General features: G+C 45.6%; 1 protein-coding gene across 2 annotated transcripts; it reads right to left on the reverse strand.

Moving 5' to 3' along the window:
• Positions 1-337: 337 nt before the first annotated feature.
• On the reverse strand, positions 338-18136 carry RMDN3 (regulator of microtubule dynamics 3). Of its 2 annotated transcripts, none has more exons than XM_080931036.1 (13): positions 18081-18136; positions 17571-17764; positions 14830-15022; positions 14316-14459; positions 9027-9312; positions 8059-8161; positions 5427-5487; positions 3074-3149; positions 2859-2936; positions 2216-2314; positions 1981-2034; positions 1550-1630; positions 338-1033 (listed from the first exon to the last, which is right to left on the reverse strand). In XM_080931036.1, exons 2-13 carry the CDS (start codon positions 17755-17757, stop codon positions 980-982), a joined length of 1416 nt encoding a protein of 471 aa, XP_080787162.1. In that variant the 5' UTR covers positions 17758-17764; positions 18081-18136; the 3' UTR covers positions 338-979. The 2 variants fall into 2 exon arrangements, with proteins under 2 accessions (XP_080787162.1, XP_080787163.1); XM_080931037.1 differs by lacking the exon at positions 18081-18136 and adding an exon at positions 17858-17979.
• Positions 18137-19266: the final 1130 nt, after the last annotated feature.

The following is a 19266-nucleotide window of genomic DNA, read 5'->3' on the forward strand; positions in this document are numbered from 1 at the left end:
TCAGTGCCATCATTCCTTGAATGCAATGGGGGAACCTTTGTATAAACAAAGGTTTTATTCAGTGGAGGGACTGACATTGTACAAAGGCCTTGCTTACAAAGTAGTGAGACTGTCTTGTCTCAAGCCCAAGTTTTAACTCCTGAAAAGATAGTTTAGAGCACTTGCATGAGAGGTGGCTTATAACTCTTAGCTTCAGACCTGATTTCCTCTTCACAAATGAATATCTTAGAGTGCAGTGCTTGATGTACTGTTTTTGTTGTCAGTTTCCTGTGAAAGGAAGAAACTCTGTAGTTGTCAAAAAAAAAAAAAACAAACAGGACATTTCCTTCTAATCAAATTTAGTTTATTTCAAATTTGTACCAAAAAATATTCCAGGCACCTCTTCAGATAGATCACTTTCAAAATATATTTATAGACCCTTTTCCAGTGCTGCCAGAACTCTGGAGTCCCGTGGTCCAGCCCTCAGCCCAGGAATACAGGTAGAGTCTACATGATGGGTGGTAAGAAGGGAGTACCTGGGCTGTGTGGCTCCTTCTTCCTCATAGGCAGGGCATGACATTAAAGGACAATAAATACGTGTTGAATATTAGCAGAAAGGATCACAAGTCCTCTGCTTCTTTGTTGCCGTGGCTCTTTGAAGTTTGTCACCTCACTGGTGAAGACAATTCATTCTCAGCTTGTGGCCTTCTGGGCTGTGTCCACACTAAACCCTATGGCTATACTGATTTTTCAAGAATTAACTTAAGAGGAAGAAAGCAGAAACCTTAGCTGCAAGTACATCCCCAATTTGAATTAAGGTAAGAGATTAGAGTAAATTAACTATAACATAAAAAGCTGAGGGATGATGGTGATAGTGGTCAGATCTAGAGCCAAGACATCTTGCTTGGTTTCCTGAATTCAGTATGGGTCACAGGGAGCAAAAAGCAACTTGATTTTCTTTTCCACAGTTAGGAGTGGCCACCAAGTAATTGAAATGTGATTATTTTCCTAAAATTACTTCTAATTCTTCCAGGTCTTTTTGGAAAGCTGAATCCTAGGATACAAAGAAAACAAAGCTAGTATAAACAGAATTAAGCTTTTCCCAACAAGGTACCCTTTTCTACCCTTAACTTGCCCCATGATAGCTTAGAATCTATTCAATCTGTCTCCTCCCTTGGGAGAGATGCATGTAGGAGACTCTGCACAAAAGGGTAAACTTACTTTTCTGAGAAAGGTGAGTCTGGGAGAATCAGTATTTAAAGGTTCTTTTAAAAAACTTTACTGTCGTCTGGTAACATTCGCCATTTTAGTTAGTTTTAGGGAGAGCTCAAAACCCACATCAAAAGCCAAGTGCAATAACAGCCATTGTGGCCAGTGCTCTTAAGGGAGATAAAAGAGAACTCCCGGCTCTGGCCAATAACAAGGAGACCGTGTCTGAAGGTGGAAGGTGAGTCATGAGTCATGACACCATGGCCTCCCCACACAAAGTATTACTACTTGGGCTGTGGTATAGCCCGCCTAAACTACATTTTGAAACACTGTCTTTAAAAAAAATTTTTTTTTTTTTTACCTCATTAGTGACGTTTGGCAGCTCCTGAGCCAAATTCATCCACTTTCTAGCTTCAGAGTTCTTTCCTAATTCTCTATAGCACTAAAAAAGAAATAACAGTAATTCAATCAGAAAAACCCATGTGTATGTATGTGCTCAGAAGGCAAGGATGACAGGGCACACCTTTCCTCCCAGCATTCAGAAAACATAAGCAGGTGGATCTCTTGCATTCTGAGCCAGCCTAGTCTCAGGAGTGAAAAAGGGGGAAAAGATATGGTGGCTCAATATTTAGGAAGCAGGGATAAAAGAACTGCTATGAGTCTGAGCTTTTGGAACCCTTGTTACTCACACCACTCAGCTCTCAAAACATAGCTCAGTGGCTGTAATCCCCAGCATTAAAACATCCCATAAATGCACCGTAATGTTTCTATCTATGTTAAAGGTGAATTTACCTTAGAAATATATACCCGTCCAGCTTTTGAAAATCCTGGCTGTAGTTCCTCAGCCTGGAAAAAGAAGAAAAAATGTCTGGGAATCAGTATTTTTATAAACTACTCAAAAGTAATTTTAATTTTCCCTCAAAATAAGGTAAATACAGGATTGCCCCCAAGTAGGAAACACATTTCCCCATCAAAGGTCCCAGGAAGAAGCCACTGTAACTTCCACCCACCCACTCTCCCCTAGTACCTTCAGGAAACTCTGCAGGGCGTCCTGCACAGTGGCACTAAGAGGGCTTTCAAACAAGGCTGTGGCTGTTTTTTTTTCCAACCAGCTCAAGTGAGAAACCTGCCATTTAAAAAAAAAAAAAAAAAAAAAAAAGGTGTGAATTGTCATGTGCCTGTGATCCTAACACACTAAATGCAGGAGAAATTAGTTCATAGGTAGAGTGGAGCTACATAAAATCCAATCTCCAAAAAAACCAGTTTCAGGTTGCTCAGCAATATAAGAGCAGTACTCATGGGTGAAGGAGAGGACCAACTTCCTTAGGTTGTCCTCTGTTCACATGGTATGCACCCACATATACACAAATGTACATAAGGCTGCTTAGATTGGGACATGTAGCTTTAGTAGCAGAGGGGCTAGTACATGTGACATCTTGGATTTAGTCGCCAGTACTACCACAAAATTTGGGAAAGGAAATGCATTGAAATGCATACCTAGACTTGGTATTCACCTGTAATCAGAGCCCTTAGGCTGGACTACATACAACAGTGTCATCTACCAATATGGGCAGTTCAGAGGAAATAAGAGCCAAACCAGGAAGAACTTGAAGACCTTACTGGAGATTGGTGTGACAGGAACATCTTGGGCCTTAGACTATAAAGCTCACCTGGTAGCACCACCTGCCAAGAAGAAAGTGACCCCTGGGGTTTTCTGGCTGAAGTTCAATGGCTTTGTCCACATGTTCCTGAGGAGAAAATTCAAACTAACATCAAACCTAGAGCCGCTCAGAAAAGAGCAGCAGGTACTGATGCTGTGGGAAAGCCAGTCTAAGGGAGCAAGGAACCGGACCGGGCCAGCAGAGGGGAAGGAGCCTGTCCTCACCTTGAAGCTAAAGCCACTCTGGATACGCTTCGAGATGCCCTCATGCTCAGCCAGCTGACCACAAAGCACTGCATACCTAAGGGGGGAAGCAGCAAGCTCAGGGGCAAGGACTGGACTATCAGTGCAGAGAACGTGTACCAACCGTACCAACCGATGTAGTTAACTTCCGCTCTGCTTAAGCACAATAAAAATGTATTTTTCACCTACAAATAATTCTCTCTTCTTAGACTCATGGTCTCAGTTAATACTTAGTGATAGGCTTACAATTCTCCAAAGTAACTATAGGTATTTTTTTAAATGCCTGGACACCACCCACCATGAGAGAGTAAATCTCTCCTTTATATTAGAACATTAGTCAGGCAAGATGGCACATCACCACTCACAAAGGTTAAGGCAGAAGGACTGGATCTTTAAATGTCCCCAGTTTCATAGAGTTTGTTTCCAAGTTTTAATGATACTTGTGACTAAGATTACAGCTTAGTGATTGCATAGTGTGAGGCTCTGAGTTAGACTTCAGCACCACAATCTGAAAAGTCAGCATCAAACTACAAAAGGTCTACACATTAAAGGTTCTCTTTAGTTTAAGAAACATACAGGTAGTGTATCCTTAGGCAAGAATTATTATGTTCTCAGCATGGTCCACTGAGATGTTCAAGGATTTTTGTTAACTTGGAAACCAATGGAAAAGAGGAAGATTTTAGCCCTTCCCCCACATTCTCCTGCCAGAGGAACAAATCAGTCTTTGTCTTATTGGGGCTGGGAAATGTATCTCAGGGGTAAAGTATCTGCCTAGCATATGTAAGGTCTTTTGTTAGTGACTTGTACCATTTGAAAAGCCAGGAGTATGCAAGCTTTTTTTTTTTTTTTAAACAGAGCTGAGGACCGAACCCGGGGCCTTGCACTTGATAGGCAAGCACTCTACCACTGAGATAAATCCCCAACCCCACCCCCTTTTTTCCTTTTTTTTTTTTTTATGTGTCTGTGTATAGCTATGTGCATATGAGCACATGGCCACTGAGGCCATTAGAGGGCATCAGATTGCTTGATCTAGAGTTACAGTCAGTCTTGAGCCACATAATTCAGGAGCAGGGAACTGAACTGTATCTCTCTAGCCCTTAAACTGTTTTTTTAAACTTAATGTGTGTTTGCAGACACATTCCATGACACACAATGTAGATCTATGACAACTTTGTGGAATCAGTTCTCTCCTTAAACCATGACATGTATTCTGGAGATGAAACAGGTCTCCAGGCTTGCCCTGCAAGTGCCTTTATCTACATGAGCCATCTCATGCCCAAAACAAACTGAAGAACACTGTGGACAACTGAATTCAATAGTAGGATGCATTCTCACTGTATAAGACCCTGACTTCATTCCCCAGTACCACACGAACAGACACCAGAAGACCTTACTACCTGGACTCTGCCACAACTCTCAGTACTAGAAGCAGTTGATGCCTTCCCATGCCCAAGTTTCTTCTTCATATATTTGCTAGATATCTTGGGAATAGAAAGTTGTATTGGACACCTATAGGGGCTCATTTCCAAACTGCCGTTCCTGAGGACTAGGTTTTCATTCTTGAGAGCCCAGGGAAAGCAATGATACCTAGAAAGTTACCTGGCTTCTAGAAGAACCTTTGCACGGTAAGTTTCAGCCATAGATGGAAAAACACAGCCTCTCAGCTTACATCTGAGGGTAGAGATTTGAAAAGCAGAGGACAGTGGAAGAAGAATGAACCTTTTTTTAAAACCATGACAGATGCCAGAATCAGGGCCCAGGACATGAGACCTTGGCACTTGCCTGTTAGCAGAATGTGTCTCCTAGAGACCACAAAAGAACTCACTATGAGAGTCTTTTGGGTTTATTTTTGTGTGGTACTGAGTACGGAACCCAGAGCCTTACGTGTCCTAAGCAGACATTCTAACACTGCACTATACCCTCAGACCAATAAGCTAATATATCAATTGTTAAACTTCCTGAGTATAAGGCTCCCGTCTTTTTCTCATGCAAACCAAGCAAAGAAGCCAATGTCTGCCACCAGCCAGGGATCACAGCTGGGGAAAGAACTTTTGCAGGACAGGAAATGCAAGTTATCCCAGCTTCCCTAAAGAGCCAAGTCTGTGGCCATAGTGACTCTTGGAAAGATATTCAATCCTCTTAGCCCCAGCAGAATGCAGCTCGTATTTTTCCCTTGCCTTACCCTCCAAAACACACCTCCCTGATCCCTGACTGGGGTTTGGTAAGTCCTGCAGAAATTCAGAATATGCTCCCTGGTTCTTGAAGCAATTGCCTCTAGCCAGGGTAAAGAGAAGGATCTACCCTGGCTCTTCCTAAAACCTCAGGGTATTATTACCACAAGTGGCTTGCAGCACTCTCGTCCCCTTTCTTCAGAGCGGCCTCTGCATCTTCTTTTCCTGGAAGATAGAGGTAGATCCAGGGTTAACACCGGCCCTGAGCACCACACAAGCACAGTCCAGAAAAAATGAATGGCCACTTCGGTTGCAGACAGCTTTTGCCCATCTCTCTACCAGCCTTTTTTAAGGTTTGGGCTCCCCATATAGCTCAGAATGGCCGGAAACTTGAGATTCTGCTTCCAAATACTGAGATTATCACATGAGCTATGCCTGGCTTCAACCTACCACCTTTTTATACCTACTTGATGTTCTTGAAATCAATTTCTGCATTTCAAATATGAAAAAGGAGCCAACAGAAACTGTCTCCAACTGAAAAGTCTGTAAATAGGCTTAAGGATGTTTATGTATCACTAAGATTGTATATATTCTTTATATTTTATTCATAAAGTTATTTGTGATTTAATAAAATTGTTTTGTTATCAAGACAGGGTTTCTCTGCATAGCCCTGGCTATCCTGAAACTTGCTCTGTATACCAGGCTGGCCTTGAACTCAGATCTACTTGCCTCTGCCTTCCAAGTGCTAGGATTAAGGGTGTGTGCTACTATCACCGGGCTAATAAAATTCTTTAAAGCCCTTGCTCTCTCTTGCTCTTGCCTGCTTGCTCATGGCTGGTCTCCACTTCTCCTCCCTCTCTTTCTCTGTCTCTCTGTCTCTCTCTCTGCCTTTCTCTGTCTCTATTTCCCTCTCAACTCCCCTCCCCATGCCCTAAATAAACTCTATTGTATAGTTTAAAGAAAAAATTCTTTAAAAAGCCAGGTGTGGGAGCAAAAGCCTGTAGTCCAAGCATTCAGAGACTGAAGCAGGAAGGTCATAAATTTGAGGCTACCCTGGACTACATAGCAAAACTGTCTTCTAAAAAAAGGTTGGGGATAGCTAGAGAGATGACCCATCAGTTAGGAAGAGCACTGGCTGCTCTTCCAGAGGACCCAAGTTCAATTCCTAGCAACCACATAGCAGCTCACAACAGTCTGTACTCTGTCCGGTTCCAGAGGATCCATCACCCTCACCTCTCACACAGACACACATATAGGCAAAACACCAACCAGTGCACATAACAATGTCTGGAAGATGTGCAGGAACAGGGCTGATGGCTGAGTGGATAAGATGCTTGCTGTGAGGAAGTGTGAGGACTAGAGTTTGGGTCCCAGCATTCATGTCCTAGACAGACACAGCAGCCTGCCTATATTCCCAGCACTTAGGAGACAGAGATGGAACTCACTATACACCAGCCATGGGCCTCCCCAATGCTGAGATCACACCCATGTGTTGCTATGATCTACCTCAGACTTTTAATAAGAATAAAGGCCAGTGGGGCAGAGGGGAGAAATGGTTAGAGGAAATCCTTGGGTTGTTATTACCAAGAGATCAAACACAAATGCTAATCAAAACCATCACCTGAAATCTAAGAAGTAAAACAGTCTTTAAAGTCTAGGCATATTTTGCCTACAGATATGTCTGTGCACCATGTGTGTGTCTCTTGCCCATAAAAGCCAAAGAGGGTATCTGATCCCTTAAAACTGGAGTTACAATTGTTAAGCCACCACATGGGTGTTGGCAACTGATCCCTAGTCCACTGGAAGAGCAGCCAGTAGTCTTAACTGCTGAGTCATCTCTTCAACACCCACAGACTTTTCTTTTCCCTGAGTGTAGTAGTGCAGCCCTGGGGGACAGAGGCAGAGGTAAAGGACTGCTAATTAGCTGGAGGCCAGCCCAGCCCGTGGAGCCAGTTCCAGAACAGCTAAACCTGTCTCCGAGAATTTTACTTTTAAGGCAGGGTCTCACATAGTTCAGGCTGGCCTCAAATCCATGATCCTCCTAAATGCTGGGTACTGGTATATGCTACCAACACCTGGCTGAAAGCAAAATGCTATGAAGAGAAAACTAATAACTGAACCTGACACTCAGTGTAACTTAGGCTGCCTCTCACCCATAGCGATTGTCCTACCTCAACCTCCAGAACTGGCTCCAGAACTGGCTCCAGAACTGGCTCCAGAACTAGGATTATGGTCATCTTTTTTTAAGTTCTAGATTCTCTCACTTCATGACTGACATGGCCAAGCCCTAAGATTGGCACAGTTCAGTTAAAGTCTGCCTTCCAAAATAGAAACTTAGGGAACAAGGCTTACTAAACGGATCCTGGAGACTTACATAAGCCAGCAATAATCTCCCAAACTGCTTCTCTTGGGCGTTCGTATACATATTACACTCAGTCTCAGAATCTCTGCCCTGCTGACTCAAGATTCCTAAGCAGCAGGAGAAAACTTCCTCTGGTTAAGATATGAGCCCCTTCTTTCTGGTTGGGAAGTCACGGCCAAGACTAATGTGACCATGTGTTAACATTAAACAGGACACACACCTATGCTACTCCATCACCATCAAGAGCAGAAAAGCAGACCAAACTGTGCTACCTCAAAAACCTTATCTTCAGAGGAAGCAGTTTGTCCCTGCTGAGTAGCTATACTATTCCTGTCCTGACAATTCTTTGTGGTTCCCCTGGGCCTCAAGCAAATGGGCCAGCTGTATCTGCAGTCAGCTGGTTACATTCCCTTTGGGTACCTGTAAGCATTTACCATTTAGGGCATATGACTTCTTCTCGCTTTCCTCCTCAGTAAGCTCAGACATGTCACTATAGGCCCGGGCCAGGCGCCACAGAAAATCTTGTCGGCTTCCATACTATAGACCAAAAAGAAATAAATGAGTCTCCTCGGCCCTGGTCTTCCCCCGACATGTAGGTTTGTTTCCAAGACAGTGGCATAATCACCGACATCAGGCACCCCCTGTGCACAGCCTTCCCCTCCATAACTGGCGAGGTTAACTGAAGACATTATCTCTAGCTGATAGCTTGCACAATCACAGGATAAGAACATACCAGTCTCCTAATAATGCCAGGAGGAAAGGTCAACTCCAAGAAGATAGAGAGACACAGCAAAAGAAGTTTTGGCTGACATGAAATTGTTTAATACAAAGGAGAATTCTGCTAGGCACAGTGGCATGCACATTTAATCCCAGCACTCAAGAGGCAGAGGAAGGTGGATCTGTTGGTGTCTAAGGCCAGCCAGGGATACTTAGTTAAACCTGCCTTGAAGGGTGGAAGGTGGTGTCTATTTTAGGGGGAATTTACATAATAAATTTGGTTTGTGAGCCTGGGGAGTTGTTGAATGACCTACACAAAGTCACTTGTAATAGAAATTTCAAGTAGGGCATGCAGATTCAACTCTGTCTCAAGGAAAACTAAAGGAACAGGGTGCGGTGGAGTTAGGGAGGCACAGGTATTCCAGTCCTTTGCACTTTCTCCCCTGGTAAAGAGACAGGGTCCCTGGAATTGTACAGGAGGCAGAAACCCATGCAAGAAGCTAAGGAACAAGCAGTACACCAGCTTCAGGACCTGTTCGGAAAGGATAAGCAACCTAGTGGATACTGCAGAGACATTGACCACACCCCTATCTCCTTTCCCATGTAGCTGTGTTGGGTTAGAAACCCCATGGGTCTGTTTTCATTCCCTGGGAGGGTCAGATTCAAGGAAGGAAAGCAGTCTCACCGCCAGCTTATTGTTGAGCAGCAGCTGGAAGCCTTCCCGCTTGTTCTGCTCACTGCCCTGGTGCAGCTCGTCTGCACGCTGCAGGAGCAACTGCATATCTTCAAGGCCAGAGAAGTCATCATCCTCCAAGGTAGCAGATGCCGAACTTGAAGCTACCTCCGTATCGAGGTCCAGAGAATCCTTCCTCCCCATCTTCACAGTCTCGCAGCTCACTTCGTCTTCAGCATCCTCACTCTCCTTGTCAGAGTCCCGCTCATAGTCAGATTCTGCATTGGCTGTTGTATAACTGGCAGAGAATCAAGGGACAGGGTAAAAAAGAGGATTATTTAGCTCAAAACTAGGGTTTGTTCTCCAGCCACAGAATAAGGACTGTTTAGCATTGACCACAGAGCCAGATCATTTCTTACATAAGGGAGAAACTTGTCTTCAAGATAAAACTTGAACTATAAACTAGGAAAAGAAGTTTCTAGCCAGCAAGGTGCTATGTGCTGGTCAGATCAAATATAAAATCCCTCTGTTTAGCTACTACTCCAAGTGCAGACAACAAGAAGAAAAGGTTTTAGACCAGGGAGTGGATAATCATCTTTATTGGACAAACACATCTGTCAGAAGCTACCTGCATGGGTGCCAGTCTCTGAGACTTGACCACTGTAGTCTGAGGGTAGTAACACACCTATTATCCCAGTACTTGAGGAAGTAGAGGCAGGAGAATCAAGAATTCAAGGTAATTTTTGGCTACATAGAACGTTTGAAGCTAGCCTGGGCTATATAAGACCAAACAAAAAGATTATCCACAAAACAGGACTAGTGAGACAGCTTGGTGGGTCAAAGTGCTTCATTTACAAGTCTGATGATCTCAGAGGTCCAACTCACACTGTTTGTCCTCTGACCTCCACACACGTGGCAAGTAAATGCCCATGTTCATTACACAATAAACATTTTGATATAACAAATTGTTATAATTGTATGTGCCGATGCTAGATTACTTGCTTGTCATGCACAGACCTTGGGTTGATCCCAAGCACTGAAACAACAAAAGACTAGAGAGGTGGGTTGAAAATGCTCTACAGGCACAGGTGGATCTGACCAGAGCTATACTGACTGTTTGGGGGGATTGCATAATCATCCTCAGCAGCCAAACACATCTGCCAGGAGCAGCCTGCGTAGGTGCTAGCCTCTGAAGCATGAGTAGCACCCACACTTTTCTCCATTCCTTTCTCAAAGCTGCACCTGCAACCAAGTCTACAATCAAACCTCAATGGCAGTAAAGGGAGCCTGGGGAATGTGGAAGAGTAGCAGAGGCAGAGGTCACTTTCCAGATGAGGAGGAAAAAGCAAACACCCTTTAGAAGAACACACCTGGGGCTATAAGCCAGGTGGTTTCTAGGAGCCACCACAGAGGAAGCCAAGGGTCTTAGTTCTCTGCCCACCAGCAGCTAACGACCTGCTAGTTAAAGCAGGTAAGAGATGGGCCTGGGGCAAAGTAGGATTTCCAGGTGCCAGAAACAGACACCTGAGAGCCCTCTAGAAGCACAAGGAAGATTTACATTTCATCTGAGAGCCAACCTTCCTCCCTGGGGTGAAGAATAAAGGCAGGTTCCCTGTGGCCAACAGAAATCAACCAAACAAGAGAGTCTGCTCAGACGAGGCAGCCTAAATCTTTCTGAAAGCTGCAGACAAAAGCACTGTCATCTAGACAGCCTCATGGAGAGGCTCCAGAGGGCACTGGGGAGTAGACATTGTTGGAGCCCCAGTCTAAGCATGTGGCTACTACTGTTCAGAACACTTCTTTTTATCTGAAAGGCATCCAAAGCATCAATTACAAGAACCTGCATGAACCAGGCAATGGGGGCTCATGCCTTTAATCCCAGTTCAAGGCTGGAAACAGATTTGCTGAACAGCCAGAGATACATAGAGAAACCCTGTCATGAAAACAAACACAGAAAACCATTTGTGATATTTAAAGATCATCCTAGTATCTTTCCTCCTGGAAGTTTGCAGTAAGAACTTGATTAAAAGACCAAGGAAAAGTATGAGATTTCATAACCAACTTGAGTACTGAGGAATGAGACTTTACAAGGGCAAGCTAGAGAAACTCCAGCTGAGCTTGGACAATGACCTGCCCAAGTGAGAAGATCAAGCAGAGGGCTCTCTGCCTAGCCGGCCAAAGCAAAGTAGGCAAATAATATGACTGCTGCGGAGAGCTTGAGGTCTGTCCCTCTGCCCCGAGGAGGGCTAGGCTGAGGAAGTTCAAACAGGAGATTGTGCCTCCAGCACTCCCCAGGATACTCTGCTCTGGTTGTTGCCTTTTCCCTGGGTCTTAAAGGCTAGAACTCCAACAGCCAAGAAGCTAAAGAGCTGAGAAGGGAACTTGCTGACACCTGGGTGAGAGGAACTGAGCCCCATGAAGCAGGAAGCCCTACCTCAAGTCCTATCACACCAAGCTCAAGCCCCACGTCATGGCAACAATCATGGCCTTTAAGGGCCTGAAAGGAGATTCGCTGTGTGCCAGTGTTACTCACACTATTTACAACACTCCCTCTCCTTCTACCTCCAACCCTTGTGGAAATCTACCGGACAGGATTTCACTGGCTGCCATGCCCCAAGGCTTTGGAGGTAAGTTAGTTCCCACGGTGGACAGGAGACTAAGCTACTTGTTTTTATTCCTGACAGAGTTGATGAATTAGAAATTAAAGACTCGGTTTCCCAAATGTCTGTGCCCGCTGCTGACTACTTTCTTTGACCACCTAGTGCTCATTAGAGAGCTGAGCCTGGGATACTGAGAAGGGAGCAGGCCTAGGTCCTGAGCCTGTGACTCTCAGAAGTAGAGATAAGCCACATTAAGACCTGAGGAAGAAGCCAAGGCTCAAGGAGTGAAGATGAGAGTGAAGATGGAAGCTGGGCTGTAAAGGCATGCCGGGCTCTTCAGGGAGAATGTCAACCACCCTGGGTGCAGTGCCCGGGAAATAGGCTCATAAGCCTGTGCAATGATTCTGCTTTTGCCACTGACAGTCAACATCTGGAAGCACAAATCTGTTACTGGAAGAAAGAATACAGGGTGAGAGACAGTTTGGCAAAAAAAGACTAATTCTATCTCAGCACTCAGGAGGCAGAGACAGGTGGATCTCTGTGAGTTTGAGGCCAGTCTGGTCTACAGAGTGAGTTCCAGGACAGCCAGGGCTACATAACAAAACCCTGTCTGGAGGGCTGGAGAGATGGCTCAGTGGTTAAGAGCACTGACTGCTCTTCCAGAGGTCCTGAGTTCAATTCCCAGCAACCACATGGTGGCTCACAACCATCTGTAATGGGATCTGATGCTCTCTTCTGGTGTGCCTGAAGACAGCCACAGTGTACTTATATATAATAAATATATAATTTTTTAAAAAAGACCCTGTCTGGAAAAAACAAAAATCTAGTTCTACTACCCCTCAAGTACACAATTAGAAATCAGACCTCCAGACAATAATAATAGTAAACAAGGGCTTGAGATCTACAAGATTCTGCTTGTTTGTGCTGGGTACTCACTGACTGTGCACAGCATATGTAAAGCCCTGAGTTCAAGAGACACCTAAACAGAAATCAAATCTGCCCGTAAGCCAAGCAGTGTTGCAAACGCCTTTAATTGGGAGGCAGAGACAGGTGGGTCTCTGAGACCGTCCTAGTGTACAGAAGGAGTTCCAGGACAGCCAGGGCTACACAAGAAACCCTGTCAGGGGAAAATAAAATCTCCCATTAAAGACCCGTGGCCAGGACGTGAAAAGGAACAGTAAATGTATTCTTAATTTTTGTAGAAAAAAACAAATGAAGGGCTGGAGATGTAACCCTACTGCAGAGCACTTGCTTTAGCAGACGGGGAGGTTCTGGGGTTGATGCCCAGCATGAAGAGAAAACTAGGAAGAAGCAGGAGAAAATAACGGACCCCCAAACAAGACCAAACTACTACTGCATTCAGGCCTTTCTTGGGCAGTGAACTGGGGCATCTGAGTCAACAGCAAGAACTGCAAGGGCCACATGTCACACTGTGTGCCCACAGAAGCCCTATGTGCCCTAAAGACCATGCCACTGCTCAGACCACAGATAAGCCAGCTTGTAAGGACAAGGGGATTTACAGAAGAGGCTAGGTCTGAGCCTGGACACTGTATAACACTGCAATGTCAAAGCTCACGTTCTCCACATGAGACAGGACAGCAGAACCTGGGTCACAGGAGTATCATGAGGATGGAGTAAGAAAACACCACTAAGGTGCTTAACACACGATCTGAGGAAGTAAAAACATAAATGGTAGCTAGTGTTACAAGGCGTGCCATAAAAGAGATGAATTTACTCAAGAGCTTACCTGTAGCTGCCACAGGCATGTTCTAGTTAACTCGGCCACTCTGAACTGACAACTTTACTATTCTCTGACCTGTCTATTCCTTAAGGAGAAACAAAGTTCAACAGAGGTCACCTAATGGAAAAATCAGCCTCTAAACACCACATACATAGACGCTGCCACCAATGACATCAGACTGTCCTTGAGACCAACATTTCAGAATGGCACTGTGGTTTAAAATTAAAAAGCCCTGACCAAACTTGAAAGAGAATGTCCTGCTTGCCACTGTCCTACTTGATGGTAAATTCTCCCATCAGATCTGCTGAGCACTTGGGAGTCACCTCCCCAGTGTCCTGATGCAAGGGCAAGTGGGCCAGACACCAGAGAAGAGAGACGCCTGAGGAAAGGGAGCACAGGGCAGGCCTGCAGACGGGACACACCTGCTCAGCCACTCAAGGAAAGAAATGAAGTTCTAAAACAACGCTTGTGATGACACAGAAAAGTGCACTTAAAACTGGCAGGAAAAGAGCCCCCTGGGCTGAGGAGATGGCTCAGCATAGAAGAACACTTGCTGCTCTTGCAGAGTACCCAAGTTCGGTCCCCAGAACACACATGACTGTTGACAACAATCTGTAACTGGTTCTCGGGAGATCTGGCGCCTTCTTCTGGGACCTGCAGGCACCAGGCATACAAGCAGTGTGCTTACACATACACAGGCAAAATATGTACATAAAATAAAATGTGTTTTTAAAAACAATATTTAAAAAAGTCAGCTCATAAAAATAACAGATGTACATCAAAACTACCACTAACATTCTCAGGTCTGAATGACATAAACTGGGAGCTGTTTCTATTCAGTCATATCCCCATTTTTCTTCAAAAATTATTTACAGCACCCTGTTTTGGATTTTGATAAATAATGCTTTGACAAATACAACGTTGCTGCAAGCACTACTGCCTCCAGGAGAGACAACTCACCCTCCTTCACTCTCTGCATCTGTGAGTGTAGCCCCTGAGGAGGCGGTGAAGTACACAGAGCTGGACCCAGTGGAGTCACTCCTCTCCCTGGCAAAAGGAAACCTGCGCCGCCGAGCCACTCTCTGGTTTTCTTCTAGATGAGATCTGGAAGACAGGCACCATCCCAGAGTGCACATTAGGACTCAGTCAACCTGTCTTTCCTTCACTCCTCCCTCATTAAAGGATCAAGAGAGGAGAAAATTCTGAGTCTGCTCTCAGGAGAGTAGGGCAGAGCCTCAGACTACCTCCTAGCAGACTAAACTGGGAAGAAGTGAGGTTGAGCTGCTTCAGTGGCCAAAAGGGCACAGGAGCAGCATCATGATCGGGAAAAGGAAGGAACCAGAAGTGCAGCCTCCTCCACCCTAGATTAGCAGCTACAGAATGGGCTTATTTTAGAACCACCAAGAGCAGAACACACTCCAGTTGAAAAGCCACAGGAGCCAGCAGAAGTTGAGCCAGAGGCCCAGTCACTCACCGAACCTCCCCGACAATCTCCCCAGCCAGTCCTTGCAGGCTTCTCTGAAGTTCCTCTACCTCCCGCCGCAGTGCCATAAGACTGGTCAGCACAAACTCCAGGCGGTCCAGCACCTTCTCCTGACCTTCCTGTGGGAGGCTGGGCACCACGGCAGCATCTCCAGCTTCACCTGGGACGGCCCGCAACTGTGTTACTGAAGCAAGGGGAACAGGAGACAGAGATACCCGTGAGATACAGTGAGGAAAAAAAAATAGTTCAAACCTAGAATTCTCAAGCATTTGCTTCTCTTGTTTTTTTTTTTTTTTTTTAATTTTATGTATATTGGTGTTTTGCCCACATGTTATGAGGGAGCCAGATCCCCTGGTTATAGACATTGTGGTCTGCCATGTGGGTGTTGAGAATTAAACCCAGGCCCTCTGGAAGATTTGGTGCTCTCAACCCGTAAGCCATCTCTCCAGGCCCTCTTGTTGGTTTTTTTTGGTTTTGTTTTGTTTTTTTTTTGTTTGTTTGTTTTTTTTTTTTTTTTGAGACAGAGTCCATGTAACACCAGCTGTCTTGGAACTATGTAGACTATGTAGGGTTTAAAAGCATAAGTCATTACACCGGGCCATTTGCATCTCCTGAAGTTCAATTTACAGACAAGAATTTGAGCCTCTGGGAGCATACATCTCACGGCTTAGTCATAGACAAGTTCCAAGTCACTATCCAGAAAAAAAGAAAGCAAATGTAAAAATATGGACCAACAAAATGACTCAGTAGGTCAAAGCACTTGCTGCTAAGACTGACAACCTAAGTTCAATCAATGCCCAAAACCTACATGGTGGAGGAAGGAAACCAGCTCCTGCACACAGAAGTGCTGTGGCATGTTTACACACTGGTGTGTCTACACATGTATACACAGAGTGAGACACACACACTAAACCTTTAAGGTCATAATCTCTAAAGGAACACTATCTGCTTGAAGAACCTTTAGAACACAGATAGTGTAAAATGTCTGCAAGGGTGTGGTACTTACAAGGCAGGGCAGCTTCTCTGCTAGAGTCAGAGAAAACCTTTGGCCAGGAGTGGTGGCCTCAGAGGTAGAGGCAGGAGGATCAGGAGGAGTTCAAGACTACTTTCAGCTACACAGTGTTTGAAGCTAACCTAAGCTATGTAAAGCCCTGTCTCAATGTCTCAAAAATACAAAAAAAAAAAAAAAAAAAAAAAAATCTTGTGGCCTTCTAGTGCCAACACCAGCTACCTAGTAAAACAAAACCTGGGTTTGTTCAAATCCTGATCTCTCAACGAATAGCAACTGGCTCTCTTGAGGCCATAATTAATACCATCAGAGCGGAACAAGAGGAAAATGAGCAGTCACCAAGAAAAGGTCCATGGGAAAAAAACTGGCCAAACTCCATAAGACAAACAGTTACCAAGATGGATCTGCTCAAGCCTGAACTGAGAGTGAACTGATCATGAATGAGTTAGGAACTTGGTAGACATTTAAAGCAACTGAACTGGAACAGGAAATATATAAGAACTCAAGAAGGCGGGCCCACGGAACAGACAGGCATACATTCCTTTTTAAAGGAAATCTAGGCCAGCAGGACTGGAGGCACAGCAAGGAAGACAACTAGAATGTGCAGGTTTTCTCCCAACCTCAGAGGAGGCCAGACCACTAATAAGAAATTACAAATGAGCAAAGTACAAAGGACTGGAGAAAGTCAGGTTACTGGCCAGCCACGTAGCCACTATGTTATCAGACGCTGACAGCTGCAATGTAAGGTGGTAAGTCTGCAGACACTCTTGCAGAACTAACATTTCCAGTTAGCACTGAATCAGAAGAGATATAAGGACAGTGGCCAGAGAAAACTTTCAGCCAGCATGGAATAGCCTCTGTTACCCAAATAAGGGGAGTGATTCAAAGCCCTAGCTTCTTTCCTTAGATGATTTAACCTGAAGTTTTTTTGTTTTTGTTTTTGTTTTTTAACAAATCAGAACACATTTCATCTGTCACTGCTGGCTTCCAACCATTTGGCTTCAGTTGCATGAGTGTGCTCTTAGCCCATGCTGTGGAAAGTACACTGGGCCAGATGACCAGGTCCAGCTTTGCACTTACTCTGCAACAACCTTGAGAAAGTTACACAATCCCTGTGAATTTTTCTTCATAAAAAGGATTTTTAAAACTTGATTTCCCTCCAAATACCCTTCACACTTGGATACATATATTCACACCTCCAGAGCTTTTAATTCCTGAGATTGTTTCTCTTTCCTTCTTTCAGACTCTTCCTCTGTTTAACACACCCCTCACCCAGCATTTCTCAAATGCGCTCGGTACACATTCATGAGCATGACCAGAACTAAAAGCGAAAGCTTCTTGCATCAAGCTTTCCTAGAATCGGAGTAAAGGGCACAGCTTTCCTTTTCGATAAGTTTTCCTAAAGGAGTGAAACTCAGCCTTTTCCAAGAAACAGGAGCGAAACGAGAGAGAGTCATGAGCCTGGGCCTCCACCCCCAAGGCAGAACCCGTTAGCCACAGCCTCACCCAGGTCCGGCCGTCGAGTACCGCAGCCCCCGGCTCAGACGGACGCCCTGCTAAGAGGCAGCAGCGCCGGTCCAACGCGCCCCAGCCCAGTGCAGTCCGGCTTCTGCGCCATTGGCCTCTCAGGACCCTATACATAGCAGACACGCACCGCTAATCTGCTCTGCGAAAGATAGCCCGCGCCCCAGCGCCATCCCTAAGTAATGACCTGTGCTCTTACCCTGGCGTCCACGCTCTGAAGCCTGCGCACAGTCCAGGGAGTTGGGCAGACTGTGGCTCCGGCCATGGCGCTGGGTCCGTTTCCATCGCTGGCTGTAAAGGACGCACAGGAATCCAAGGCCGGCGGCAGTACCAAGTAACAGTCCCAACCCCGCACGGGAGCCGCCCAGGGGCCCCAGTCTAGACATAGTGTACCTGCAGCCCGCGTAAGAAACAGGAGCGAAACGAGAGAGAGTCATGAGCCTGGGTCTCCACCCCCAAGGCAGAACCCGTTAGCCACAGCCTCACCCAGGTCCGGCCGTCGAGTACCGCAGCCCCCGGCTCAGACGGACGCCCTGCTAAGAGGCAGCAGCGTCGGTCCAACGCGCCCCAGCCCAGTGCAGTCCGGCTTCTGCGCCATTGGCCTCTCAGGACCCTATACATAGCAGACACGCAGCCTGCTGCACACTCCCGGCCTTCCGGCGCCCCCGAAGCCCACGACGGTCCACAGGAGACCAACTCAGACCCTTACCCAGCCGCTAGCCACCATGGCAGCAGCAGCACCACGGCTTCACGCTGTCAATGACCTTGACGTCATTAACCCGCGCCACCTGCTCCGCGCACGATGAGGGGCGCGAGGAGATGACGCACAAGGCTCTGCCTCCCACCCCGGTTCTGTGGGCGGGGCTACGTCGTCCGTAGGACGCTGTAAGAGGATCAGGCTAGCGAATGTCCGAGCCTGCTGAATGGACTTTACTCTGCCATGCTACACACAGAATGTGCTCCACAAATCTCACACTGCCTATACCTGGAAGATGTCACCCCCGCCTCTTAACAGTTTTATTTCCAGCTGATTTAGTCTTGTACGGGTTTTCCAGTCAAACTACCCTAAACAACAGTGAAATTAGAGTAAGCTCTTGGTTATCGATAAGACGTCCCTACGTCGCTGGGACTTGTACTAGCTTTCAAAAACCTGCTTCAAGCCAGGGTGGCTGGACCAGGAGGATCATTGCAAGTTCGTACCTAACCAGGACTATATAGTCTACAGAGCAAGCTCCAGAACAGCCCGGGCTACACAATGAAACCGAGTCTGATACATACCATTTCTACTACCTTTGTTTTGTTTGTTGCTGCTTTATTAAGTCAGGGGATCACCATATAGCCAACTCTGGCCTCCAGGGTCTCGCAGGGCATGGGGGAGTTAAGAGGGTAGTAGAGGCAGAGAGTGAGAGAAGAGAGGAGGCCGGCAATGAACACATGGAGAGGGAGGAAGGGAAGGGGAAGAGGAGGGGCAAGGGGGGGGGGAAGCAAGAGGACAAGAGACCATCTTTTTTTTTCCTCTCTTTTTCTTCTGGTGGTGTGGGAGGCAGAACTTAAATTTTGAGACCAGATCTCAAGTTAGCTTTGAATTGACTCTGTAGCAACAGGCAGACCTTGAGGTTGTGATTCTTCTGAATTCCCCACTCTGCCAAAAGCTAGGATTAAAAATCTTTACCATAAAACTTTGGCATCTCTGGACTTCTGTTTTGGCCTTCCAAATTCTGAGATTACAGATTTGTCTGGCTCCAAATGTATTCATATGTAAGTATCATATATAAATAAAGTATCTCACAATTTTAAAGATAGACACAGGTTTTGGAGGACTGACCTAGATAGTTCCATTGTTTGTTTGTTTTGCTTTGTTTCTTGGTTTATTTGGGGTGTTTTTGTTTGTTAAG

The sequence above is a fragment of the Micromys minutus genome (genome assembly GCF_963924665.1).
Source record: "Micromys minutus genome assembly, chromosome: 17".
Taxonomy (NCBI): domain Eukaryota; kingdom Metazoa; phylum Chordata; class Mammalia; order Rodentia; family Muridae; genus Micromys; species Micromys minutus.